The sequence below is a fragment of the Telmatherina bonti genome, assembly GCF_933228915.1.
Source record: "Telmatherina bonti genome assembly, chromosome: 13".
Lineage (NCBI taxonomy): Eukaryota > Metazoa > Chordata > Actinopteri > Atheriniformes > Telmatherinidae > Telmatherina > Telmatherina bonti.
In genome coordinates, this window is record NC_136611.1 from 15371933 (window position 1) to 15388809 (window position 16877).

At 38.7% G+C, this 16877-nt stretch overlaps 1 protein-coding gene across 1 annotated transcript in view; it reads right to left on the reverse strand.

Annotated features, from left to right (window-relative positions):
- Positions 1 to 13678, reverse strand: part of ghra (growth hormone receptor a) — a 31803-nt gene extending 18125 nt beyond the window's left edge. The window contains exons 1-2 of the mRNA XM_079251340.1: positions 13362 to 13678; positions 3350 to 3471 (exon numbers count right to left, since the gene is read on the reverse strand). Coding sequence (XP_079107466.1) covers positions 3350 to 3471; positions 13362 to 13429 — 190 coding nt within the window. The 5' untranslated portion in view covers positions 13430 to 13678. The remainder of the gene's footprint in view (positions 1 to 3349; positions 3472 to 13361) is intronic.
- Positions 13679 to 16877: the final 3199 nt, after the last annotated feature.

Below are 16877 nucleotides of genomic sequence, written 5' to 3' on the forward strand. Positions count from 1 at the left end.
TGTCAACACATTGCCTCAAGACTTTCATGGTGCGTGATGGAGACAAATCACCCTGAGAAAGTAAGTAGGAGTGGGATGTACTGGTTAGCAAGTGGGGTAGGTTACCACACCTTGGCTAACCCATTTGGCATCACTAAATCCTCTGTTTGTTCTATAGTCCATGACTTTTGACGAGCTTTGCATCATGTCCTCATGTCTCCAAGAGCTCAAGAACGATGTCAAAGATGAATGTGACCAGGCAGTTCGGACCGCAGTCGCATCTAAATTTGATATGTATCTGAAAGTGTATTTGAAAGTGGCCTGAATCTCTCTCGGAAAATGTCAGATTCAATGTGACTTGTGCTTTTCACATTGTCAGAAACAAAACAGACACTGTTTGCCTCGTTTGCCACAGTTTGAGCTCTGACTGTCCTACTGAAATAATCACTTTCCTCCTGGAAAACAGCATCATCGTCAGGGTGGTATATGTCTCGACAAAATTCCAAAAAGTGCTGAGTCATCAAAGGTATCCCCATACACATACGAGTCACCCATCCCACTGACAAGGATTGACCCTCATACTGTCACAGATGCTGATTTTTGCAGCCTGGATCATCAGACTCTTATAATTCAAAGAACTAATGTTTTAATTTAAGACATGAAGCATTGCTGGGATCGGCTCCAGCTTCCCCACAGCCCTTAATTGGACTAAGCGGTTAAGAAAATTGATGGATGGATAAGACATAAAGCATAATCCGAACAAAATTGTTCAATTTCTTCTCATCCACCAATCTAATTATTTTATCTATCTATTTATTTACTCATTCATTTCTCACCGTTGACAGCATTTTTATTTTCTGTATTGAGAAAATCCACACAGCATGTCCTGCTGTTCAAAAGCTGTAACTCCCAATTCTGTTGGTGTAATTCAAAACCATCTCCTGTCAGATTTAAAAAAAAAAAAGCTGTTAAAGGCGATAAATGTGAAAACAATTTCCATCATTTACCATCTTTTAAATCTTTGCAAAGCTGATACCCAGCAGTCAGGTATCCTTTAAGTCAGAACATAACTGCTGATACATTCATCTGATCAGCAGCAGGATATTATCAGATCACAACCACCAAAACATGTCTAGAGATGTTGTTTGGTTTGAATTTTGTGTATTTATTTATCTGCTTCATTGCTCAAATTCCACCAATCGCCTAAAGCTGCGATGTCAGCGCAGTCTGAGACTGCTGCACTTAAGAAATTTACTGCAATGAGCGAAATGAGCAAAAAGTATCATAAAAATATCTTTACATCTGTATATTTAATCTGAAAAAACACTGTAATCCTAATGGCACACTGTTCTGAATAGAGTTGCCTTTCTTCAAGAGGCAGATAAGAAGTATTGCATGCTCTGAATTTGGCAGAAAAGACGAGTTGAGTTGGCATTCTTCAGTGGATTCCAGTGGCATGTCTGCAGCTGTTTTTCACTAAACCCACATAAATAAAAATGAATTGCCCTTGTAGTGTTGCTACGTTATCCAAGGATGCCATAAAAATATGGAAAAATAACCAAGGAAACAAGCTTTCTTCTACCAGGGCTAAATCCTAACCAGTAATGATATGTACAGATAAACCAGTCTTTGTTCACATAAAAACCTGTATATTCCTCATCCATCTGCATAAAACTGAAAACTATTAAATGTAGTGCACACAAGAATCTTTTCTTTGGATGATTAAGCTGGAAAATAAGCTAACCAAGTAAATCCGTCTTGACACATTACATCATTTAGTAATTTTAATTACATCAACAATGCCCTATGGTATTACATAACGTTATTGACAAATGAGTTTGCACATTTTTGCCCTCTTTTCAAAAAGAAACACCAGGCAGATGTCAGCATAAAAAGAGGAGATAATGAAAAGTAATTTACATGTGATGTGTGCATGTGTAAATATGTGTAGGGCTTTATAACATACAGCCAAAAACCTGTTTTTCCAAGTACTTTGACTACAGTTCTGACTGTAAGTGTCTCAGCAGAGCCAGAGAGAGGCCTCGGGGATTTGCAGGCCTTATATTGTCTGGCTCACCTCCTAAAGAAAATAAGCAAATGCACCAACTGTAAGCATAAACTTGGATTACAGTTTCTTGCCAAAATATGCTATTGAAAATGATTGAAATTGAATAACAATGTTTTGGTTTTTTTTATTATGTTGTTTTTAGCTGATATTCTGTATTTGTGAGGTAATGCAAACTTTAATCATTACAAGTCTGAGAATAACTGCTTCAGTGTGTCTATCTTTGCTTTTTGGATAAGATGTTCTCTCTTTCTTTTTAGACCAAAGTCCTCATCAAGATCTGCCATATTGCTTACATCATGGTTTGCTTTTTTTCTGCATTTCACTCAGAAAAGAAGAGTTTTTAAATTAGGAACTGTGGAACCCAATATTTTAATTGCAGTGCTTATCAGTTCATTCTGTAAACAAGAGATAACCTTCCTAAAACTGCACCAGTTCCAGATATGATAAAGGTTGAAGCAGTAAGCGTTTGCATCGAAATCTTCCAGAGGTTAGCATCATAAAACACAAGCATGAATGCAGATATTGTAGCATAAGGCCACATTTTCCTTACAACTAGAAATGCAAATGTCTGGACAAAGTATTTAACAGAGGTGATCTATTCTTCGCCGTTGCTGCTTTATGACTGTGAGAATTGTTTTCCTGGCAAAGGTGGACCTTAAATAAACAAGACCTTCCTTGGCTGAGGTTGTATGCTCTGACACTTTCACTTACAGTAAATCCTTTGGCAGCTGCTTCAACCAACAGCCCATAGTTGTTCAGTCAATTCAATGAGTTTGTGAATGCGATAAAACACATTATGGTTGATTTTAAAATTATTATCTGTTATTATCTGGTCCACATTTTAGGCCATAGGCATTTTAAGTGGTAAATTATATAAAAATCTGGCCTGTCTTCTCAGCCACAGCATTCTTTCACCTAATTATTTCAAATGGTCCAGTGACAACTGGATAAGCTGGCAGAACATCCTGCATCGTTCTGTCCCTGGACTTTGACAGCGAAGCCCCGGCCATATGTTTACCCTTGCTCTATTGATCACCCACCGTATCGACAAGCCAAATCAGGAAGGCGCTCGGTGGCGAACATTTCCACATGTGTCTGAGCAAACACAAAATTCTGCAACTGATGTCTGACATAAGATGAGATAAGAAGTGTCAACAACACGCTGAGCGCAAAACCTAAATCACGTGTTAATATTTGATGGGGTGCATGTAGATAGTCTGAAGAAGTGTCAGAAGAGCGATTTGTCTCCCATCACCTCTATATTTGTCTTGATAAGAGTCAGCAATAACGACAGTAACTCACCTGATGATGTCATGTGGTCCTGGTCAATAAGAAAGGCAGTTCCTGGAGAAGACAGCCAATCCAGTGAGGAAATCATGAGTAGAAGCAGGAGATTGGAGGAGGAGACTGAGACGGCCATGATGCTGGGAAGAGACAGTAAGGGGTAATGAGAGACACTGTCATTATATTTCTGGGTTGAACTGAATAATGTCATGCCAAGGTCCAAAGACATTACTTCCTCTACTCCTTCTCTCTTCCTTGCTGTCCTGTGAGCACAAATTGTGATTGACATTTATTTTGAGCTGGAGGACCTGAAGCCTAACACGACACAAGGGCATAATTAATTATCATGCCAGACTGCCTCTAGCATTTGAGAGTTTAATCTATAAAAGCTGTTTGTGTATCTCTTATTTGAATCTGATCAGATCTACTCGATCTTCTCTAGATTCAGGTGGGAGGGCAGAAAAAATCATTTCAATTAGACCACGATCATGTTACAACTTATTCCACCTTCTAATAATTAAAGAAATAGTGAAGATGGGAAGGTTTTTAGAGCCTAAAAGTGAAATGGTTTAACTGCAAGGTTTGCTTTTGAGTGCTGTCTGTTAAAACAAAGAGTGTCATGAGCCACACCTCTCTACCTCTTGCCCCCGTACAACTAGGGTGCAAATGAATGTGCAAAGTGCAAAAACACTGAGAAAAACAATATCAGTACTGCAGAAGATGTCGATATAACTTATAATGTTTATGTAGTAACTAACAGGAAAGAAGAGATAGCTCCGAATCAAACTGTAGCTCTTAAGCTCTGGCATTGCTCTTCACATTTGAAAAAGAAGGTCAGTTTTAGGGTGCATTCACATCAGGATGGTCCACTAGACTGGGTCCAACGGGGACTTGGCTCAGTTGTAGGGGTCTGCATTCATGTGAACTAAGATCGCGTTCACATTGCACTTTGGTCAAATGAGCCAAACCATTAGAATAAATATATCCCCATTCTCAGCAAAGGTGGTGCTACACTAGTATTTAGCAAAAAAAGAGGACAAAACCAGAGAAGAAAACCCGTTCAGAATTTCCATTTACTCCACTTGCAAACTAAACATGGAGCACAAAACTATTGCTGTTTTGGGTTGTTTTTATATGTCTTATGTAAGTATGCTACAGAAATAGGCTGTAACAAAATGAACAACAGACGAGGCAGAGGACTCTTAACGCAATTAATATCTATTTACCCACAATTCAATACTTCGCCAAATGCAGGAAGTGACTTTGATCCAAATCAAAATTTGTTTGCCTTGTTCGTATTTCCCAAATGAAGTGGACTTTCCGAGCAAATGGACTAGGATACAAATAAAAAAAGTGGATGATAAAGTGACCATAATCCTGATCTGTCCTTTTCTTTTGTCGGACAACTTCTTTGCCGATGACTGCAGTTGCTTTTCAAGGTAAGGCTAGATCTCGGTTGTCTTTAGATAAACATTTTGTTTCGCTCTCTGCCATTTTTCGCTTGCTGCAATGTGTTTTATAGGGAGGAAGGACCAAGGGCTGCGAGAAGAGGGAGGAGGCATTAATTCACACGAACATACATGGATGCACAATCAGGCCGGCTGGCAAACACAGGACGAGAGATCAACAAAGAGAGACAGTGTATAACATCATGATGAAAAATCACCTCTTCAAAAATGGATTTTTTTACTTGTTAAATCCAGAAATTATGCATTTCCGCTTATTGCCCCTTTAATACTTCATCTTTATTATTTTAAAATCAAATTAACTTATTTGAATCAATTAAAAGTTTAACCACACTGAAAACAAAAATCACAATTTTCCAAAGTTCCTCAGTGAAAGCCCCAAACAACATACAAAGAACCTTCTTGCTGCTACACAAAGGTCTTGGAAAGATCTATGATGAAGATTCTTAGTCACAGTTTTGTGGTTTTGTTTTTCAGACAATTAGTTATTCAGATTTTTGAAAAAGACAAAACATGACAGGCTAAATTTTTTGATATGTTGAAACAAAGACTGATCTGTTTGGCAATGTGTGGAAAAAAACGTGCACAAAATGCTTTGATAATAAATGCTTGATCAATGCCATCTTTACAGTCAACATGACAATGACAGCATCATTTTTTAAAAATATTTGTTTTTTTGCTCCAACAAAAGCTAAGGTATGAGATTGAGATATATAAGGGCTTTCAGGACTTCTGTGGCATACATGGCATTTAATAAATAAATAAATATGAAAAAGCAGCAATAAATTAATAAAAATAACTGGGAGAACTAACTAAAGTCAAGACCAAAGCCTATACAGCTCAGCTGCGTAGCGTATGGGTCTTGTATATCCACTTTCAGAAACATCAACATCAGCTTGAGGATATATATGAATGGAAGCAGGTTTGACTTGTGAGTGTCCTGATTCAACAGCACAATGCAGGTCAGTGTACAAAAGATGGCAAAATATTTTACATTTCCCAACAAAACCTGAAACACACACTGCCTCTCCTCCAGCTTGTCATCATGCAACATGCTTTTAAAGAACTATTTGTACAAAAATAGGGAGAAATTTATTCTGGTCAACAGGATGGTGCTGGCGGACGAGTCCTACAAGTCAAGTCCAACCTCTAAATATAGGCCAAACCTTCAGTCCACACCCTCGGCTATTTACAGCAATGTCTCCACAAGATTTCTGGGCAGCCAGCAACCCTGAGTGTAGAGGTTAGGTTTCTGCCATTTCCCCCAGTTCTGATACAGTGACAAAGTAAGCTGTTACATTTCGAAGTCTGTCTTGTCTTGTCCTATTTTGTCTTTTCTTGTCTTATCTTATCTTATCACCTTGGATTACCTTTTCCTGTTTTACCATTTGGGGATTAATACAGTATTTTTCATTCATTTATTCATTCCTTGTAGCAATTATTATTCTGGGTAATTTGCCAAAAAATGGTAAGTCAGAACATTATATTACAGTATTTTCTAAATCATCTATACAAGAAAGAGTACCCCCCCCCCCCCCCCCTTCCCTCCAGCACAATTTTAAGACCAACAAGCTTGGACACAACCTTGCATGATGGAGTGGTGAGAACATGCTTAAGCAAAGACTGCAAGTCTTTATAAAACAGTAGTTATTTTCCACCCTTTATTCTGTCTTGTGACTATAAAAATCTAAATAACACACACATGCACAAAAAGTTTATCATAGTGTGAAAAAAAAAATCCTGTGTTGCACTGCTACTGCAATATTCGGTCAGAAGTGCATGTTGTGTGTCTATGTATGTGTGTCTGTGTGTGCATGGATGAATTCCAAGTGTCCAGAAGTATTGCAAGGCCAAGTTATACAATGCATCACTTCATGGCAGAGCTTTCAGACAGCAGACTCATCTGGCTATCGCTCATTTTCTGCAGTTCTCAACTTGGCCTTGCACTGACTTTATCTCTATTCAGCTTTAATAACCTCCAATTAATCATTCTTCTTTTCAAGCTGAAGAGCTACTATTACCGCAATTAGTCCTTTTTCAGATTTCTCCAGAAGTTTAGTGCATTCATTGTCTCTTCTTTCACTTTCAGAAGAACCAGAGTGAAAGGAAACCATGCTCTCCAACATATGACCACATCTTAATCCTATAGTCTCTCCTCTTTCACATGCAAAAGCGTCTGTGAAAGGCCTGGCGCGGTTGGTACGTCATCCTCATCTCATGCACATTTGTCCCTCATTTCTCTTCTTCTCTTGGCCAATAACGGGCTCTCAGATTCCCAGGAAGAGCTGCTGGAGCCAATCAGAAATGAGGGAGGATCAGTCTGGGCCTCCGTAAGTCCCTTAGTAAACATGTGTGATCAACGAGCTTCCCTCTAACTCTGCCCCAAAACACGCACATGCATGCAACGTGAGCACATCACACACACTCAGATGCACATCTTGGCTTAGCACCTTACTGCCAGCACCATGCCTGTCCCATGTTTCCCCAGGTCTTTATTAATCATCATTGTTTGTTCAAAAGGAGCTGACAAGGGTGGGGTGAAGGGGTGGTTGGGAACAGATGGCTTGGTGGTATAAAGGTGAAGGCAAAGAAAGGCAGAGGGTGAGAGGTCACATCATATCACTTAGTCCCATCTATAACTGCTGAAGGAAAACTTGCGCACACACACACACACACACACACACACACACACACACACACATACACACACACACACATATGCAGAAAGAACAATGTTGCAAGCCTAAGTTTAGCTTTTGGTTTCTGCCAAAGACAATGTAGGGAACTGACAGATTTGCTGCATTTACATGGGAGTTTTAATTCCTGTTTAATTCCGAATAAAAGTTAATTCCACTTTAAACTAATGAAAAATAACCATGTAAACACTTAATTTGTAACGCAAATTTCTATTCGGAATTAAACCTAATTCCGATGTAAGTGACTGGTTTATTTGCATTTTAATCCAGAACTATTTAATTCCTTCATCATGTAAACCTTAATTCCGCTCTAAGTTAATTCTGATTGTTCTGCACATGCTCGTTACCTTGTCCTGTCCCGATGACGCACGTTGTTTTGCCTCCCATGTTCAGTGGTCTATCATTTTTCTTCTCAGTTGCTGCAAAAAAGTGAAGTAGTATGCTCGTGTTGAGCTGGTACTTCAAATTTATAATAAAAATAGCAGCAAAACTGGTACTTATTAAGTAATTTTTACAAGTTGTGACTGTTAAGACAAGAAGCAGCCAGATTTGTTTATTTCTGGTATACATCATATTTTACGTGCACCCTCTGTCCAATCACAACTCTTCCCAACCCGCCACTCTAAAGAGTAATTAAGTGAGAACGTGCTTCATGTAAACCATTTGGAATTATTATTTACATGTAAAGAAGAATATGTTAATTCCAAATTATTTAATTCCGAATTATTCATTCTGAATTAAAAAACATCATGTAACTGTAGCTATTGTGAAGATCTGCTGTTGGCTGCTCTTGACACATTTGTTGTCTGCACAGCTAATGGACTCTATTTATCAGTTGTACCGGAAAAATACAACCGACACATGATTAATGGTTTTTCCATATCAAATTTGCAGAATCCAAATACAAATTCATTTTCCCGATACATTTTTATGCCATTTGGAAACGGTGACTCGTCTCCTCTGGCTTTCACACTGATGACATTTTAAAGATTAGGAAGGACTGTTGGTTTACGAAAAACATTTATATTTTTCTCTTAAAACTTTCAGAATAGCCAATTATTTGGTTAAAAATTCAACTGCTTCCATCTTCGGTGATGGCAGTCATTGCACACAACAAAAAGAGCTGAAATGCTCATTAAAGACATTTCAGCCAAACTATATCATACTATATCACAAAGTAGCTAGAATGAAGAAAATTACACTTTAACTGTGTACACATACAAAGGTATATTTTAAGGACATCTCAATTTACAGCCATAATTGTAACTAATTTTAGGGGTTAAAAAAGGAAGTTGGTCATTGGGGAATTATTAGAGACGATGCAGCACTTAAGATAACTGTCGAACACAGAAAATAGAAAACGTGCATAAACGTTAAGGAAAAGGCCTTTTTTATACACTGCATGAAGTGCACATAGGCATGTCACAGCACTATTCATTTTTATATGTAACATTTCTCTAGTATTTTAATGTGAGACTTGACGTGCTTTTATTGAATAACCTTTGGATATATAGCTTAAGCTGACTTACTTTATCTAACAAAATGTATCCTGTTTTGAGTGAGCCTTTTAAAATATAATGAATTTATAAAATCATTACTCTTTTTAAATCTACTTCTGTACTTGGTGCACACAGTAGACTTAAATTGTGTTGAAGCGCTTGAATTGGGAATTGCTTCTTTGAGAAACAATACATAAAAACAAACCTTTTATCTGCAGGAGATTTCAGGCCTTGGCGCAAACCTCCGCCAAGGGCTTTAAAAAGGTCCTGGATCCAAACGGTGATCTGGATCACCACCAAACTTAAACCAGTTCTTCCTTTTCAAATTTCCAACAACTCCTTAAAATCTAATTAAAATCCATCCATATCTTGAACACAGATAAACGCCGATAAAAACATAACCTCCTTGGCGGAGGTAAGAAAAAAGACTTGGATCATGCAAAGAGCAAAACCAGAGGGGGAGGAACCAAGACATGGTGCCACTTTTACATCTTGCTAGCTCCCCAACATTACCTACCCCAGCTATAACAGCAGCACTGAAGCTCTAAGTCTAACTGAATATTTTTTTTTAGCAAATAGCAAGGTCTCATTTTAGTTTGAAAAGGGACTCCATGTTTCATTAGCATCCCGCATGAGGACTGTAGACAACAAATAGTTTTAGCATTGAATAGCAGAGAAGAGCCAACAGAGGATAATGACAGATGATTTCAGATAAATAGTCTAGCTGATGCTCCAAGAGGTGGAGGTCATTCGATATGTATATCTCCGAAATGAGACAGTTTCTTTGAGAAACAATACATAAAAACAAACCTTTTATCTACAGGAGATTTAATTTATATTTATTTAATTTATCTACTCATTTATTTAATGAGTATAATTACTGTATTGTGACTGAGTATGCTGCTCCTTCTGTTCACATGTGGTCTACTTGGTTATATCTGTATTTTTTTAACATGAAGCTGGGATCTCTGGAGTGAACCAAAGCATATAAACATCAAATTTTGTCTTTAGAATAGAAAGCAAATTTTAACAGAATTACATAAACTCAACATTTTATTAACTGTAAGCAGAACTCCTTCATTCTTTCAATGCATTAGTGGCAGTGCAGTGCCTCCAATAAGTTTTATTTTATGACCCTTCATCTATTTCTTGAGCTCTACTCGCTGCAGTCTATCTGCAGGTCTGACTTCTCAAGTAAAGCAAGACAAGAAAAAAAAAATCAACCAAAGGTAAAGAAATATAATCAAAGGTCTTATGAAGGTGATGACAAAAGCCATCTAATGTGGCTAAATCTGCAAAGGATCAGGAACGAGCACTTTAAAAACTCAGATGGTGAATACTGACACTTATAAGTCCTGAGTCTATGACAGCCTGGAGATGGAAATGTAAAAAAAAAAAATGTATAAAAAAAAACATCACACTGAATGCAAAATATTTGTCCCCAGGGTTGTACAGGAGGCTTTAAATCACAGATGAAACTACATTGCTGTTTTAAAAAAAAAGGTATAACTGATGAGAACCTACCTCAAAAGTTCAGTGAGGAGAATATAATATTTTAATTAAGTCATTGCTTAAAAGTATATTACATAACTGAAAAACAATTTCACAAAAAAACCATAACAAGACAACAGCAACACAAAGCCAAAAAGGAAACAAAACAAACAAATATGTCAGCCAAAGCAGTACAATACATTTAAGCAATGAATTTAACATCACCACCTGCATGACAACCCTTTACACAATATCTACAATACTGTAGTCTGATGGGTTCTTGCCTGAGCCCTACACTTCTCCACAGGTCTTTTTTCACAAACATAAACAACATTTAAGTAAGCATACCACTTCAGCATGAGCTTTCATTTCAGACCAGATACTGGTGAGGAAGAGAACCCGACTGATTGAGGCACTCGGAGCAGGAGCCTTAACACTGCAGTTGCTCCTGACAGATCTTAACTAAGTTGTGCATGCATGAAAAAGTGTTTGTTCAGAGAATATATGCATCCATGCATGCATTTAGAACCTGTGCATGTACGTTTGCGTGTACTCTCAACTACTGACATATGGCTACTGGATTGCTCTAATGTCTCGTACTCTTATTTCATAAGAGAGTGTGGAAAACTCTGAGTCAGCACACTGGCATGAGAAGAGCCTCTGCTGGAAGCAGATCAGGTCACACATCTGCAAACCCTGCTTATGTCTGTGTGTATGTAAAGCTAGAAGGAAAGGAAGAACTGAACGTAGGAAAAGTAAGAGCAAGAGTCCAGCAGAGACAGAGATATGGTCGCAACACAGGTCTGAAAATGGATTTTTGTGTAAAAAGTCTGCTTTGCAGAATTCCATATTGTGTTTTGCACATCCAGATATACAACAGTTTTTCTCAGATGCAAAGTCAACAGCTAGCAAAACTTTTACCCCAAAACTTTAAGTCTTTATCTGCTGCATGGGTTCATTCCACAAAAATATAAATCCAAATTTCTCAGAAGTAAATCACATCCCCGGTCATAAGAATCAAGGTTTCAATGACTCACTGATTTCATTAGTCAGGATTGTACAACTCAGTGTTAAACAACAAATACATTACTACATAAAAACCTACTTGTGTGGGCTCAGTGTAGTTGTGAAAATGCATCTCTTTAATTTGCTTTTAAAGCAGCTGTTTCTCTGTATGTCAGGAAAAGACATAAGTACACACAGACATTTGTGGTTTCCAGAGCTCTGTTGAGCTGTCAAAGGGTACTGAGGCTTACAGTTGTGCTTTTGTGTACTGTAGCAACAATGAGACGGAAAGTAATGGGGCTAACATCACTTCAAACTCCTTGCTTCGTCTATTAAATGTTTCCCTCGGTAACTATGGTTGCTGCTGTGGAATTTGTGAGATTGTGCATGTTTTTGGGTGTTATTTTTTTCTTTTCATCTATTCTGCAAAAATGATCACCAACAAGCCACCACATTAACTATATTCTGATAAATATCATTTGGTTTGAGCTGGTTGCATCTGTAATATAAAAATGATTGCTTGTGATTTTCAAATCAGCTTCTGCACCAATGCTGTCCAGGAGATGTATTAAATGCAGGGGATTTAATGCACAACTGCAATTATGGGTAACAAAGGACATTCTTGTTCATCAAATAAAAAAAAAAAAGACAAAATATGACATTCAACAGAGCAACAAGCATTTTTTTCTTCTCTTATCAAAATAAAGGAGACAAAACTACTGGTTTAAGTAACTATTACCCCTGTATGTTTACAGAAAATCTAAACTACCACAACAACTAAACTTCATCATGAAATTTGGATACATTGAGGTAGTTGAACAAGACCTTCTATGTGCCTCATTACAAATTAGTGTAGAGCCTTATTACAACAGCAGAGGTGGGAAGGTGTTCACCTGAAGAAAAATCATGCAAAAATCGATCATTCCCTGATGAGGAACTTGATAAATGATGACATACTTAATAACTTAGGATTCATTTGTAACCACTTGGGATGATAATTACTTCTCTCGTGCTTTATGTGAAAATCATTTGTGTGAGGCTAAATTAAAAGCATTGATTGTAGAAGATATTTCTAATTTGTAAAATTAATCAGTCAGTTTTAAGTCACTACAAGATGCATGTGTTAAATCTATGAATCAGGTTCAAATGGATTTTGAAACCAAGTGAGTAGTTTAGTGCCTGTTTTTCATTATTTGTGAATCAATAAACCAGATTTATCTCGTCTGTCTTCCACATGAGCATGGTGATGGACCATCAGTTGTAAAGACTTCTTACTGCAGCTGGGCTACATCTACATTTTGAGCTTGATACAGTTTTAAATAAATGAGCCATAATTTCCATCAGATTTCATGGAGATATTTGTAGTTACTGAATTAGGGTTTGATATTTGACAACATGTGACAACATGTGCGTGCATGTCACAGAAAAGTACTAAGGAGCTGTCATTAATGGGAAAAATCCCTTCTATGATATTATGTGCAGAAAGACTGCATCCATTAAACAAACTCATGGCAGTCACTCCATCCTACAACAGCCAATGCTTTCAGCCCCTGCAACTTGCAAAAGTTGCATCTTCTTGCAAAAGTTTAACCTCCCCTGCCCACTTGTTTTTTCTTTCTTTTATGTCTTACACAAATACAAGTTTTTACCAGTGTGCAGCAGTGCTCATTGTCATGCAACATAAGCTACTTATGTTAATATGAATAGTTGAAACGAGTTTACAGTGAGCAGCCTGATGTGTATAAAAAAAAAATTTTTAAAAAAAAAAAAAAGGGGGGGGGGGGGGAGTAAAGCTTCGACTTCTGCGAAAGAAACTTCAACAAGAATATTCAGACCAACACAACAGACAGATTTAAAACCAACCAGAACTCACCTATAACGGAGTCTCGAGTTGGAAAAATGGCAAGAACAGCGCGAGCGGACTTTGTAGAAGTTTGTCATCAGATGGTCAGCGCCAGCACCAACAGGCACGAGTCCTGCTGCTTCACTTCTGCCCGTTCGGCGCGGCTTGGCCCGTGAAGGCTCTCTCCGTTTTCACATCACCAGGTTACCGAAGCTTTCCCGTCGAAAACGTCTTGGTCTTAGTTACTCATCATCGACCCTCTGGGTGGGATACACGCACACTGCGTTGCTGAAGCGGAGTAAAAGGATGTGTGTTTCTCACGGCTGCGAGGCGCCCTCATCCGCCGACAATCCTGCTCCGTTCTGTGAGGAGGACCGCAGAGGGGACAAGCAGTCAGGAAAACTAGCGGGGCAAACCTCCAAAGTATCCGCCCCCCGGTAGTTCAGGAGCCCAACACTTTCTGACTGGAGCTAAACTTTAAATGAGACGTAATATGGGTTATTCATATTTTGTTTACAAGTTGGCTAAAATATGTGTGTATTAATTAGTCTGTTACAAATAAGAGGCATTTATTCAAACCTGAGCACATCTGAGGGCCAGATACTATAGAACAAATTCAAACAAATTATCAAATGTATTGGAAAGGGTTTTTTTGTTTGTTTGTTTATTTGATTTTATTTTATAGCGCTTTCCAAATCAAATCAAACTTTATTTATACAGCAGTTTTCATACAAAAGCAGCTTAAAGTGCTTTACATAGTAAACACAAATAATGAACATATATATAAAACCATCACACGCTCATATTAAAAATATTAGGTTCAAGAACTTTGATTTCATCTGTTCATTATAACGGTTTTGTTTCTCCTTAAGGTCCAGTTTATGTAATGATTCCTTCAGAAAAAAAAAGAGGACTCAAGCTGCGAACGGTCAAAAGGGAAAGGATTTATTCACAACTGACTACAGTTAGGAACTCAGAGGTAAGATCGACGACGATCTGGTAACTGCCAAGATGGAGTGGACTGCTTATATAATGGTGTTGATGAGGAACAGGCGTGCTTCTTATTAGGTGCAGCTGCAGGTGGAGAGGGAGGAGGAACAGAGTCACAAACAGGGAAGCTTGAGAAGCCGAAGGGAACCGTCACATGACAGTTTAGATGAAAGCACTTCTCTTGCAGGGAAACATGATCAAGATGGTTAACATAAAAAGAAGCAGTTAGACTTTAATAAAAATCTGGTTGTAACATAATAATAATAATAATAATAATAATTAAAACCGCAGGCGGTGATATAGGCCCTCGCACCATGGCGCCGCTCGGCATAATGCCACCGCCTCCCCTGCCAACATCCTTCCCATGCCTCTCTCAACCTAAAGTGCAGCCAGACTGCACTTCAGACCATTTAGGTCTTATGAAGGGTCACTTCCTGTCACCAAGGGGCGGGGCTAACTTATCATCTAATTATTGACATGCACAAATGTGAAGGATATGACTGGCATCATCTGTAGCAAATTTGGTGCAGGTTGGTTGTTTTTTGGGGGAGTTATGTCAGTTTTTCTTTTCGTTGCATCACATCAGCTTTGCTGCCCCGCCTCTCCTAAATGATATCCCCTATTAAAAGAAATAGCACAATTTTTAATCACACATGCCTCTTGAGCATCCTGACTCATTTGGGTTAAAGTTGGACAACATTCTTAGGAGAAGTTCCTCAAAATGCATGGCAAAGAAAATGACAGAAATGACCCCAAAAATGGCACCTTTTTCAAAATGGCCGACTCCCTGTTTGATTTAGCCCATATGTCCAAGAGACTTTTTTGAAGGTACTGGGAGCGTCTACAAGTTTCCCGAATCATATCAATGTCAGTCAATGCAGTGGGCGGGGCTGATTGATTGAAATATTGTAGGGGGCGCTATGGAGCCGTTTACGATGTTCTCCACTATATTGTAATTTTACTCTATTAAGGACATAACTGTCATGACTCATGACAAGTATGGTGAAGATGAACAATCTCATGGCTTTGTTACAGGTACTTCCTGGTTCACGATATCAGACACTTGTTGTTGCCAAGGGGTGGGGCTAATTCATAGTCCCATTATTGCATTGTAGATTTTGTTCATCATGGGACTGGCATCAAATGTGGCGATTCCTGTGCTGATATGTTGTTTTATGTGGGAGGTTTAGCAATAAGTCTTTGTTAATAAGACATCAAACTTTGAGGGCCCGCCCCTCCTAAACTAAATCTTCTATTAGAAGAAATAACACAACTTTAAATCACACATGCCTCCTGAGCATCCTGTGCAAGTTGGGTGTCAGTTGGACAATATCCCTAGGAGGAGTTGTTTAAAATGCATGGAAAAGAAATGACCCCAAAAATGGCGCCTTTTTCAAAATGGCCGACTTCCTGTTGAATTTAGCCCATATGTCCAAGAGACTTTTTTGAAGGTACTGGAAGGTTCTCCAACTGTGCTGAATTTTATCCATGTCGGTCCATGTAGTGGGCGGGGCTGATTGATTGAAATTTTGTAGGGGGCGCTATAGAGACATGCTCCATGTATTCCATTATGTTTCAATGGGGCTTAGTTCAGGGCCTTACTGTCATCAGTCATGGCAAGTATGGTTGCGGTCCAAGGTTCCATGGCTTGGTCACAGGTACTTCCTGTTTCATGGCGTTGGACCGCCATTCGCCATGTCCCGTTTAGCGTAGCGACTTGAGGTTTTTATTGTGGCATCATGAAAGGGTTTGACATGTTTTGGAGGAGGCTCAAGTGTTTTGGACCATTTGCTTAGAAGCATGACCCTCAAACGTGCAAAAAAACACTTCCTGTTGTAAGTGGGCGGAGTTTAGGTCTACACCAGCAATGGTCACAGTAATCTGTTCAGGACTGATCCCTTATTAATCCCTATAAGTTTTAGGGTGATCAGATCAAAATTGACAATTTTATAGTGATTTATGATGTCACGCCGCCGCATGGAACTTCGCCATGGCGTCACGGGCACGCCGTGCAGCGTAGAGCAACGTCCTTTATAAGATCTCTTCACCAACATGTTTTGTGATGCCTGAGTGAATTTGGGCCATGTGGTGTCCACCAAGCCAGAGTTATGGGTGTGTGAGAAAAAAACAACACTTTTGACCTCCAGGGGGCGTGGCTATTTCATAATCAAAATATTGACATATAGAACTCTGTAGGAGGGGACTGCAATCATATCTAGCAAATTTGGTGCAGAAATGTTGCTTTATGTGGGAGTTATATCCGTTTAATTTTTCATGGCGAGACATCAAACTTTGAGGCCCCGCCCCTCGTAAACTAAGTCTCCTATTAGAGGAAATAACACAACATTTAATCACACATGCCTCCTGAACATCCTGAGCAATTTGTGGCTCAGTGGGATAAAAGCTCTAGGACGAGTTCGTTAAAATGCGAGGTGCTAAAACGCCAAAATATTGACTTTGACCTAAAATGGCCGCCTTCCTGTCGACATTTCACCATGACATTTAGAGGATTTTTTGCTCGCCCTAGCATGTAGATCATGTGTATGAATTTTCATA